At 44.5% G+C, this 12,746-nt stretch overlaps 1 protein-coding gene across 2 annotated transcripts in view; it reads left to right on the top strand.

Annotated features, from left to right (window-relative positions):
• The window catches only part of PPP1R9A (protein phosphatase 1 regulatory subunit 9A), a 247,016-nt gene that overhangs the window by 126,148 nt on the left and 108,122 nt on the right, over nucleotides 1–12,746 (top strand). For both annotated transcript variants that reach the window (XM_090046991.1, XM_090046990.1), the window contains exon 3: nucleotides 7,592–7,724. In XM_090046991.1, the coding sequence (XP_089903117.1) occupies nucleotides 7,592–7,724 (133 nt within the window). The remainder of the gene's footprint in view (nucleotides 1–7,591; nucleotides 7,725–12,746) is intronic.

Here is a 12,746-nt window from a genome sequence, read left to right as displayed (position 1 = left end):
GAATCAGAAGACCCTTTAATCTCTGCAAATTGATTTAGAACCCTCCAAATCGATTCGGAGAGATTTGGACAGACTCGGCGATTCAGATGTACATACAGCTTTCATTGTTTTTTCTACATACCTCTGGGTAGCAGGGCCTCTCAACGCTGTGGTGCTGGGGCAGATGCAGGGTCCCATAGAAGCACAGGGGGCTCCCCAGTGCATTTGGCAGCAGATCCGAAAGTGGACCAGAAGCACTTCCGGTCTACTTCCTGGTCCACTAGGGAGCGTGCAGGGGGGGCCCCCCCAGTGCCCTCCCAGCTCAGTGACTGGTGCCTCCTGGGTGTGGGAGGGCACCCAGGGTCCCCTTGTAGCCCATCACCAAGCCAGGAGGGCATGGGGGGGCCCCCCCAGTGTGCAGACTCAGAAGTGGACCAGAAGTATTTCTGGTCCACTTCCAGGTTCACTGCCAAGCACGCTGGAGAGCCCCATGTGCTGCTATGGGATGCTTCATGCACTCCAGCACCACAGCAATCATGAGCTGTGCCTGCTACTTCAGGGTATGTAGAAAAAACTTTTAAAGCTGTGCCTGTGTCCGAATAGCTGATTTGCCAAAATGCATATACAATAAAAGGACCTGTCATGTTCATAAGCTTTCTGAAAAATTTTACTTTTGACCTACATTACGTAGACCCAAACTAGTGCTAAAATCTCATGTTTTAGTCTGTTCTGTAAAATAGTCATCGAAAATATTCATAACTGTACAACCTGCGTTTTATGAGCCATGAATATAGATTGCACATTCTTCCATATAAATTTACTGCCATGAGAGCACAAGTTATATGATGTTTGCATGTGCGTGAATAGGATGTTTTGTATTGATTTAAGCACTTGTCATTATGTTAAAAAATCACCATTTTCATTTAATTTTTGTCATTTAATTTTTTATTAATTTTCAATGCATAATACATATGTAAAAGGTGTGTGTGTCTGTGTATGTGTCTGTTCATATTTATCTCACTTTCTTCTCCTAGCTTTCTTATTTGATCTCAGGTCATATTTTATAGTTCTTTACATTTTTGTTCTGTTGAATATAACAAAAATCTTTTTTTTTGCCACATCTGAGTTTTAGAACAAAACATGTTTGTTTTGTTATAAGTACTTGGTTTTGTTTTTCCTAACCTTCTCTCCACAATCATAGTTGAGGGCATTTAAATGGTAGTATATTTTGTCGTTTTTGTGTGTGTTTGGTAACCCATCTTCCATTAGATTTACCAGTAAATCTAATCCTAATTCTGGATTTAGGTACTCAAGACTGAATCCAGTATAACTCAATTGGCTGCCTCAATTCTTGATTTATATTAATGTAGTTGAAACCAGAATCCAGCTCTTTCTTTTTAGGAACAGCAAAGAGTTCACAGTGTCTTCTCAAAATGGCAACAGTTCTCCTGTTTTTGTAGCAAGAGACTTTGCATCACAATTGGTGCCATGAAATCTTTGCACGTTCCATTTTGGTAGGATCTCTGTCTGTTGTGTGATCAAGGGTTTTGAGACTGTGATTTTCTGTGGTGGCAGCGATACAGCCCAAATGCTGGTATAAGTCATAAAGAAAGCATTTTTGTCTCCTGTCTAGTTTCCCTCTGTTGCATACAGATTAGAGTCATAAGACATGTAAATCAGACTTTAATTCAGTAATCATGAGTAAGAGAGCCCATATAATTTTCCTTCTCTTCATCAATTGAAATGTATCAGACATTATGCAGTTACTATGATTACAAATGGAAATTGACTAAATGCATTAACCATAATCAGCCATGTGTCTAATTAGGTATTTGTATGCATATTTACCTATCTTGTATGTTCAGTAATAGCAACTGAGTGCACAAATTAAGAAGACAATTGTACATACACTTTGCATGCTTATCACTGTTTTTCTAGTCATCTATTCAAAGTTACCGCCAATTATTGAAGTTTAAGCGATCAGAAACTGGTTTAAACCTGTAACAGAACAGATGTTTAATGCACATAAACCAGTTTGAAAATGGCTGAAAGCAGTTTGAGATAAATCTGGTTGAATGTAGTATCAGACTTAACTGATTTGGGTCAAAGTGGTTTATGCAGTGTCTGTCCCAGGCCCCTTCCTGGTTTAACTTAAATTAGAGTCCCCCAGCATCCCAGCATGCTCTCTGGGCTGGGCGGAACTCTCTGCTCCATAGCAGGGCTGGCCCCTCCCCGTGCTCCCTGGCCAAAGCTCCTGCAGAGACTTGCAGGCACAGCAGGGTCTGCTGGCTTCCCCGTACTCCCTCCCCCCACTCCCTTACCACTTGCTGCTTAAGCAGGGATCTCTTCTTCCTCTCTGCCACAGCATGAACCATAGCCAGCATGTGGTATGATAGCTAATGTTGTGTAAGGCTCTGGCAGAGACTGCAGACACAGCAAGGTCTGCCTGGCTACCCCCAGCCCTCCCTGCCCCCTTGCTACTCAAGCAGTAAATCCCCTTCTCTCCCACTCCATGCCCCCTCACTCCCTCCATCTCCCACAGTATGGACCCAAGCCCCACAGACTCTAGGCATGAGGTATGCTGGGTAATGCCGAGAGGTGTCTGTGTGTATCTCTTTCCAACTTCACTACGGCAGGCAGACAGAACCGTGACTATTTAGGGCTGTTTGGAGCTCATTAGCAGGTCAGCTGGGAAACTGTTTAAGAAGTTTGAAGTAATGGAGAGAGGCCATTGCTTTGCTAATCAGGTGATAAACACTGTTAGCACTATTAGCCCCCAGCTGACTTGCTTGCCTGTCAGTTTGCTGCAAACAGTATGATGAAGTAGGAAAGGAGATTGAAAAGCTCTGTATCATGAACAGATGCATGCCCTGCACCTCCCACCCTTTGCCTCAGAGTGCTAACTTGTGGCTGGCAACACTCCTGCCCCTTAAGCAGCCAACGGGGGCCTGGGACTGGGCAGGCAGACCTTCCTAAAAAGAGAGTCCTGCTGGGGGGCTGGCCACACCCCACTCAGCTCAGCTCTCTGCAGAAGGAAAGGGAGGACTGCTGTAGTGCCCTTCGGCTTCTAGCCTGAGCCACTGCAGGCACATGCCTGAATGTCCTCATTCCAGAGAGAATGTCTGCCTGGTTTCAAACCAGTTCTGTCTAGCCTAGTTAAACTTAACCTGCAAAGATTGAATCAATTCAGACTTAGGCTTTTTGGATGTCTGTCCCTAGCCATAGAGACTTAATATATCGTAAGTGGAGAGCTTTGCTTGTTTACCCATATTTTAGGTACATTTACAAAGGTTTCTATAGACAGTTATTAAACATGTTTATTTAGTCAGTGGAAGCCTTTCCTTTAGTGTATAGCTTTTTTTCCCCATCTTTTCCTGGATGCTGTGTAAATAGAAGCTATCTTCTGCTATGCTGTGTCAAACAGGCTACCTGTATTTATGGCTTTCTTGTAATGTGATTATTGTCTTTATCTGCTAGAGAAAGGCGACTTAACCAATTAGTTATGTGAAACCAAAGGGAAAGAATATGTACATGTAGTAACAATATCTATCTTCTCTACTACAGTAATGTTATTATGGTAACCTTAACACAATTACTGTGTTAATAGTAACATTGCATCATGTTATCATTTTAGAATAACTTCAATATAGCAGCTGTTTTGGGGGAATTAAAATGGCGTTGATGAAGTTATTCCTACAGCTTCTTAGTTAATATTTTCTTGATTTAGACGGTGATATCAATAATTTGAGTGGTGGCTGCTGTCTTCGTGTTCCCATGGTAGTTGTAAGGTTTCCTTGACAGTCCAAGTAGCATGAAGGTGGTGGAGAGTTCTGCCAAGAAAACTTGTGATGGATTTATCTTCTCTAAGAAAGTATGTGAACTTCAGGCTCCTGTCCAAAGCAGCAGTGTGCCAAAAACATCATCTAAAACTGGGTGGGCCACAAGCTGGAAATGGTACAATGGCACCATCTTTGGTATAAGACTGTGATGCTCAACCTTCAGGTACCACAGGTCAGATAAGTGGTGTGAGGGTGTTCTGCGGGCCAGATTGCACCCCAGGTGCCATGTTTGGGTCTGCACTCCCAGACTGGGTCCTGCACAGCCTTGGCTTGCCTCCATGTCATGCCCGACACCCTGGGATCAGGCCCTGTACTACCTCCACCCAGCTAGCGTACTGGGATTGGGGCCCTGCATCACCTCTGTCCCACCCCCTGGGGATCCTGGAGCCCTGTGCCACCCTGCATGCCCAATCTAGCATGCAGGGCCATAGCTCGTGGGCCCTGGGGGAAGCCCTGCAGGTCAGATGGCATGGTGCTGATCTGGCCTGTGGCCAGGGGTTGAGCATGCGTAGTGTAAGGATATGTGTTACTCCAGGGGACACTTTCTAAATTGTATAGCAGATTTAAATGTTGCAGGCTTATTCCGTTTTTCAGTCAGTACGCAGAAGAAATCATCATCACCAGCACCATCAAAATTGTCACGAGAAAGGGGGTTTTGTTGTTTTAGGCTTATTTTAAACAGTAAATATGAAATGCAGCTGGTTTTAGGCAGAAATGGAGCCAATTACATTGCTCCTTCTGGTGACAAATTGCTAGGTAGGAATGACACAGTGGTAGCATTTTAAGGTAGTCATTTTTTTTTGGGTCTGTTCTTTAGAAGCTAAACTTTAAAAGTATAACTATTCACAAAGATATTTATAAAGCAGTTATCAGTGCCACTTCAGTGTCATTAACAATGATTACTTCATGAAAAATATGTGTTTTTAGTGTGTTCTAGTGCGTTAGATCTTCCTCTCCTTCCCCTGCTCCCACCATCTTTCTTCTTAAATTTAGTCACTCTGACTTGCATTTATGGATGCAAAACTAAAAGCTGTTTTGGGAACCTCTAGAAGTGAAATTGATAATATAAGAGGAGGTAGTGAAAGGAAGTAGCTGATTGAGCCATGACTCCTGCCTTTAACCTTTCCCATACCTTCAGGGAGACTGGTACTGCTCTGATTGGTAGACTTGAGCAGTAGGGCTGTGCAAAACAGCACCATTTTGTTTTGACATCCGTTTTGCCATTTGAAAGGGATAGTGTTTTGTTTCATCACTTCATTTCATTTTGAAGTACTGTTCCGTTTTGCTTAGTCGAAACTTTTGCTGCGTTTTGACATTTCGCCATAGGGTATAATGGGGAATAATGAAAATGCCTTTACCTATGTCATTTCTTGCTTGATGTGGGTGAAAATTGCAGGGCTGTTAGCCCCTTCTGAGGGCATGAGGCCTGCCAAGTTTCAAGGAGATAGGTGCGTAGGTTTCTAGGAAACTGCACCTCAAACTGTTCAAAGCCAAACTCATGACACTTGCTGGCAGTGGCAGCCTCCTGTCGTCCTGAGCGCAGATCCAGGGGCTCGCACCCCTGGGAGGGCTGCAGTACTGTGCCAGACTCCTCCTGGGGGTGTGGGCTCCTGGATCTGTGCTCAGGGTGGCAGGAGGCTGCCACTGCCACCTGGGACTGGTGCTGGGCATAGCCCACACCCAGCACTGGGAAGACTGGTGCTGCTGTTGGCCCCAGGCAGCAGCAGCAGCAGCAGGCTCCTGTTATCCTGTGCACAGATCTCGGGGCCTGCCCCTGCAGGAGGAGTCCAGCAGTGCTGGGGAGGGTAGGCTGAGCTCTATGGGGCTGGGAGAGGCACTCGGAGCGCAGCCTGGTGGCAGAAGGCAGGGGAGAGCCAGGGCTGCGCTCTGACCAGCTCTGCTGGCCCTGTGGAGCTCAGCCGAGAGGCAAGAGACAGGGGAGAGCCAGGGCTGAGCACCATGGGCCTGGCGGAGCCACTGGGAGTGCAGCCCTGAGTCTCTCCTGCCTCCCAACACCAGGCTGTTTCAAAACTCAAATTGTTTAGAGTGCCCTCATTTCATTTTGAAACTGTTTTGAAGCTTTTTGGTTCATTTTGGTTTTGCTGTTTTGAGCTTGAAACACATTGAAACAGCTTCAAAATGAAACACTCGGTGAAATTTCACAAAGCCCTTGTAAGCAGTCGTTACACAGAGACACTGGTTGGCTACCTCTGAACAGAGTAACATTCACAGAAGTAATCTAAAATGAGGGGATTTAAGTGAGAAAACTTCTTTCCACACCAGAGTGGAGGCATTTGGATGCTACAGTTGCTGCCAGAGGCTGTCTGTGGGCTGGGCTCCCAGCCCAATGCAGGAAGGGAGGCGTCTACTCCTCAGCATCACTTACTCTCTCCTTGCATCTCCAAAGCTAAGGCTTTACCCCTGTCACAGCCACTACGGAATTGGCAGCAACTGTTGGATGCTCAGCCAAAAGCTGCTGGCAATTTGATAGCAGCTGTGACAGGGTTACACCCCTGGCTTTTGGCTGAAAAGCAAGGACAGGGTAACAGTTCTTAGTGAGTGAACTCTGTTTCTGCTCCATACAACTAGTATTCAGCCATGACTCCAGAAAAATCTTTTCTTCTTAATTCTGCCTTCCCAAAACAAGGTGTGCATCTCATTTGTGGGGCATTGGATCCAAAATATGAAACAGCTTTCATGTCTTTTGACTCTGCGGTGTGCGTGAGAGAGACAGAGCGAGCAAAAGAGAGACCTGAGGTAGAGAGTGTACAGAAGACTTCAGTAATCCCTAACTTGTATTCGATGAATGGGCAACAAAAGAATAAAAAATATACTGAACTTAAATGAACACTTGGAAAGTTCATGGTTGTGCATGTACACACATAGATATTAATTTATTATACTGTAAAGTTGAAGTGTAGTTGTCGAACGTATTGTCCTTTAAATACACAATAACGGAGTCATTCTGCAACTTTGGGAACTTTAAGGTATTGTGCAGGGGTGAGTAACCTATAACACACATGCCACAAGGGCTTGGGCAGTCTCTGTGTAGGGTATATGGCAGATTGGGGATTAGTCAGGGAGCAGAAAGCAGAGAAGCAGATTAGGCAGGGAGCACATGGTAGAGAATAGAAAACAGAACATGAGATTGGGTAGGGGGTACAGGGCAGGGGGCAGAAAGCAGAATAGCAGATCAGGAGGTGGAAGGGAATTGAAATGATACTCACAGAGAGTGCAAGACTTAATTTGTGGCATGCATGCCAAAAAAAGTTGGCTTCTACTGGATAATCTTTCTTTTTCCATGTACATTGTTTTTCGGGTCAGTAATGATCAGCTCTATCTGTGTATTCAAACTGGAGCTTCATTGGGAGGAAATATCAAAACTGAGTTTAGGTACAGGTTGCAGTTAATTATATAAGATTTTATGTGTTTATAAATTGTTGTCATCAGGATGATTTGAAAATTGTTTTCTTAATTATTTAAAGAAATAGTAAGACTGTCATTCTTGAATACACACTGTATTAATAATGAAAAGGGGTAAACATTAATCAGTTATAGGCAGAATTAATGTTCAGTTCTTAGCAGGCCACCATGACTAGATGACTAAAGTGCAAATTTTAAAACCCAAAGCTACGCAAGAGGAATCACCTTAAATACTCATTAAAATATCTATGTATTATTGAAAATCAAAATATAGAATTCTTGCAGGATTTTCTTAAGTGAATCATCTTTTCTGAAGTGGATAATTGATCAATATTGGCCTTTTTTCACAGGTTTTCAATACATATTCCAATGAAGACTATGACAGGAGAAATGATGAAGTTGACCCAGTGGCTGCATCAGCTGAATATGAACTTGAAAAGCGTGTGGAAAAGCTGGAGCTTTTCCCAGTAGAGCTAGAAAAAGGTATGCATTCTATGCACTATTTGTAGTTTATTCTAAACTGATGTGCAGATCTATAAAGGGATTGTCACACTTGCCTACAGGGCATAAATTCTGTTCTCATGAAACTAATCCAGCTACCTTGGTTCTTCACACTTTGAAAGTATTCAGTAGTATCATTTCAGGAAACAATTCAAGGACACATAATTCTGTTTCTTTTAGATAATTGTTTCCTGTTGTTCAACTTCCAAATGAATTGAAACAATCTTTGAAACAATCAGGATGAGCAAACAGGCCAGTAAACAGTGTAGTTTGAGTGGAAACCTTGCTTGGTAGAGGAGCAGGAAGAAATGGTTGCCTGAGGGGAAGGTTTGTGAGTGTTCTGGTGAGTGGAAAGGCCTGCCTGGCTTGGGCGTCATAGTGTAGCTTCAGCTTGGGAGCTATTTTGCAGGATTGTTTGGAGGAGTGAGCAGAGGAGCGCTCAGTTGTTAAGCCCAGCAGCTGATTGAGTTGACCTGTAATGTGACCAAGGAGGTAGGGCTTGCCTAAGCAGAAAGGTTAGGCTTGCCAGAACTTGGTGACAAAGAAGCAAGTGGAACAAGATCAGTGAAGAGGCCAACAAACAGAGGCATTTGAGTGAAAGTGTGGCATTCAAAGGGGTGTGTTCACTGGACACTTTTTTCCTTCACTGTAAGTTTGCTGAGTGGAAGCAGGTAAATGAGGTAGAGGGGAGTTTTTCAGAAGATCTAGTGGAAGAGTAAGAAGGAACTAGCAGGAGGATCAACAAGATGGGTGGAAGATGTTGCAGTGCCAAAGTCCCCACCACTGCCAGCTAGCTGTTCCTCTGCCTGTACCTTTACAGGCTCTATGCGTGCACAGCCATTAATAACAGGGACTTCTACCCAGGTTTTAGTCTGGCTTTGTAGGGACTGTGGCCCCCGCCTACACCCCAGAGCACTTGAAAAGATGCCCAAGAAGCCCAATTTCCTCAACCTGTCCTCAGAAGTGCATCCCCCTCACCATTTTCGTTGCCCTCCAATGGGCTCTCCAATTTGTCCACATCCTTTCTGTAGTAAGGGGCCCAAAACTGGACACAGTATTCCAGATGTGGCCTCAACAGTGCCAAATATTGGGGAATAATCACTTTCCTTGATCTGATGGTTACACTTCTACTAATGTAGTCCATTATGTTGTTAGTCTTCTTCGCAACAGCAGTGGACTGTTGGCTCAGGTTCCGCTTCTTGTCCACTGTAACCCCTGGTCCTTTTCTACAGAGCTGCTGCTAGCCAGTGAGTCTCCAGCCTGTACTGGTGCATGGAATTGTTCTGTCCTAAGTGCAGGACTTTGCACTTGTCCTTACTGAACTTCATGAGATTTCTTTTTGGTCCAGTCTTTCAATTTGTTGAGGTCTCTCTGAATCCTAGCCTACCCTCTGGCATATGTACTACTTTACCCAGCTTGGTATCATCCACAAACTTGGTGAGGGTGCACTCCATACCATCTTCCAGGATGTTGGTAGAGACTGACTCCTGGGCACTCCATTTGATACCAGCTGCTAACTAGACATCAAGCCATTGGTTACTACACTCTGACCCTAATGATCCAGCCAGTTTTCTATTAACCTTACAGTTCATTCATCCAATGTCCTTATCTTGCTTGTGAGAATGTTCAAAACCATATCAAAAGCTTTTCTTAAGTCAAGGTATATCACATCTGCTGCTCTCCCGGCATCCACAGAGTCAGTCATGTCATCATAGAAGGCAATCAGGTTGGTCAGGCATGACTTTGCCCTTGAATAATCCATGCTGACTGTTCCTAATCACTTTCTTCTCCTGCTAGCATTAGAAATGGATTCCTTGGGGGCTGGCTCCACGATTTTTCCAGGGACTGAGGTGAGGCTAACCAGTCTGTAATTCCCCGATCCTCCTTCCTTCGTTTCTTAAAGATGGGTACTATATTTGACCTTTACCAGTTGTCCAGGACTTTTCCCAATCGCCATGAGGTTTCAAAGATAGTGACCAGTGGCTTTGCAGTAACATCAGCCAGCTCCCTCAGCACCCTCAGGTGCATCATGTCCAGTCCCATGGACTTATACACATCCAGCTTTTCTAAATAGCCCCTAATTTGTTCTTTCACCACCATCAGCTGCTCACTTCCTCCCCAAACTTGTACCGTCGGGTGCCGTAGTCTGGGAGCTAACCTTGCCTGTGAAGACTGAGTTGAAAAACTGAGTTGTCCCAGTTAATGTTGTTTTGTTATTACATCGCTAACGTATTAGAGAGCATACTCATTTAAAGTCGTGCGGTGTTTGGTTATAATGTTGTTTGGCCACTGCCTGTTAGTAGGTGTCTACTGTGACGTAATTGGATTCACTTAATGTCATTTTGCTTACAGTCGCATTTTTAAGAACATAACTACAATGTTAAACGAGGAGTATTTCAGCCTTTTTTATACATCCTCTGTCACTAGGTCGCCTCCCCCATTCAGTCAGCGACCCACACTTTCCCTGATCTTGTTTCTGACATACTTGTAGAAACTCTTCTTGTTACTCTTCATGTCCCGTGCTAGCTGCAACTCCAGTTGTGTTTCGTCTTTCCTGATTTCTTCCCTGCATGCCCAAGCAATACTCTTATACTCTTCCCTAGTTGTGTGTCCAAATTTCCCCTTCTTATATGCTTCCTTTTTGTGTTTTAGCTGACTGAAGAGTTCCCTGTTAAGCCAACCTAGTCTTCTGCCATACTTGCTAGTCTTCTTACATGTTTGAATGGTTTGCTGTATCCTCAGTAAGGTTTCTTCATAGTACTCAGCTCTGTTGGACTCCTTTCCCCCTCAGACTGGCCTCCCAGAGACTTCTGCCCATCAGTCCCCTAAGTGAGTTGAAGTCTACTTTTTTGAAGTCCAGGGTCCTTACTCAGCTGCTCTCCTTCCTTCCTTTCCTCAGGATCCTGAACTCAGTCATCTCATGGTCAAAGTGGCTGCTGCCCAAGTTGCCATCCACTTCTACATTTCCCACCAATTATTCCATTTGTGAGCAGCAGATCAAGACAAGCATGGTCCCTAGTTGTCCCTTCCAACACTGGCACCAAGAAGTTATCCCAACCACTGTCCAAAAACTTACTGAATTGCCTGTGCACTGCTGTATTGCCCTCCCAGGAATTTTCAGGGTGGCACTACTTCAAATCTCTGTTATTTCAATCATGTCATAGTTCCATGATTGTACGAGGGCTTCCAATTCTTTCTGCTTGTTTTCCAGACTCTGTGCATTTGTATACAGATATCTGAGATAGCTAGTGGATTGCCCTACCTTCTCAGGAAGAATGAGAAGGCCTCCCCAGTTGCCTTCTCCTGCTTGTGCTTTCTCCAGGTCATCCACTTCCACACTTACTTCAGGGCTTTGGTCTGTGTCCCCAGAGAACCTGATTTAAAGCCCTTCTGACTAGATTAGCAAGCCTGTCTGTGAAGATGCTGTTCCCTCTCTTCATCAGGTAGATTCCGTCTCTTCCTAGCAGTCCTTCATGAAACAACATCCTGTGGTTTAAGAGGCCAGAGACTTTTTGGCAGCTTCATCTGCACAGTCATACATTGATCTGCACGATGCATCCATTCCTGCCCGGACCCTTCTCCTTGACCAGAAGGATCAAGGCAAACACCACCTGAGCCCTTGTCTCCTTCATCCTTGCACCCACAGCCGTGTAATCACTTTTGATCTGCTCAGGGTGGTAACATTATGGAAGAGAGTCAGCTAGCAAAGGCACTGGAAGACAGGGAAAATGCAGGTTCTGTGGAAGGTGGAAGCTGGTAGTTTGTCACCTCTAGCAACAGACAGCACTCCTCATCTGAACTGTGGTTCTCCAACTGGAGAACAGGTGTGAAGCTGTGGCAGTGGCTGAGAAGGAGCCCATTCTAGTGGCAAGACAAGTAAGCCATTTCCCCTGAAGATTGAGATCACTGCTACCAAGAGGAATTAATGTGTTTTGGTTGTTGGTGACTCCAGCCTACAAACCATAGTGGCATCCATTTGCCAACTTGTTCTGTTGGCCCAGGAGGTCTGTTGGCTGCCACAAGTCCACATGAAAGACGTAATGGAAATGTTGTTGAGACTCATCTGGCCCTGTGACTAAATATTCCACATGGGCATTAATGATGCTGTTAAAGGTGGTCTTGACTACATGTCAATAGTGACTACATGGCTCTGGATGCATGGGTGAAGGGGATGGTGGCCCAGGAGCTGTTCTCATTGAATCTTCCAGTCAAGAGTAAAGGCCCAACTAGGTGCAGATGTATCGTGGAGATTAACATGTGGGTTTCTGGATGATGCCATCAGCAGGACTTTGACTTCTTTGACCATGGTTTTGAAGTTTGAACTTAAAAAGGAATCCTTAAAAAAGTAGATGCTTGATCATAGTACTAGGGGAAAATATAAATTATTGCACAGGCATGCAGCAAGAAAACGAGGAAAGCCAAGGCATTGTTTGAGATGCAACTGTCAGGGAAATGTAAGGCAATAAAAAGAATAGTGAAAGCCTGAGCAATGTCTCAGGGAGAGGATGGTCAGTTAGATACCTGAAGTGTTTATATACTAATGTGAGAAGCATGCGAAAAAACAAGAAGTGGAGCTCCTAGTACAATCAGAGAATTATGGTATGATTACAATGATAGAGACATAGTGACAAACTTCACATGGTGAAGTGACATGGTCCTGGATGGGTATAGTTCATTCAGGAAGGATGGGCAGGTGAAGAAAGGAGGCATTGCTTTATGTATGAAAGCAGTGTATGTGTTTTCTGAAGTACATTATGAAGTGGTAGGTAGCCTGTTGAAAACCCCTGGTCAGAGGGGAGAGCAGCAGGGGAAATGTCACAGGGAGCATCTATTACAGGCAACCAAACCAGGAGGAAGAGGTGGACAAGGCTTCTTTATAAACAACTGGCGAATACTTCCAAATCGTAGGACTGGGTTCTCATGGGGAACTTTAATTATCTGGATTTCTGCTGGAAAGGAGACATAGGAGCGCACAGTCAGTCTAGCAGATTCTTGGAGTGTGTT

This window comes from Crocodylus siamensis, chromosome 5, assembly GCF_052110815.1.
Source record: "Crocodylus siamensis isolate JL-2025a chromosome 5, ASM5211081v1, whole genome shotgun sequence".
Classification (NCBI taxonomy): Eukaryota; Metazoa; Chordata; order Crocodylia; family Crocodylidae; genus Crocodylus; species Crocodylus siamensis.
The sequence above is the reverse complement of the archived record's forward strand: the minus strand, read 5'-3'. Positions and strand labels throughout refer to the sequence as shown.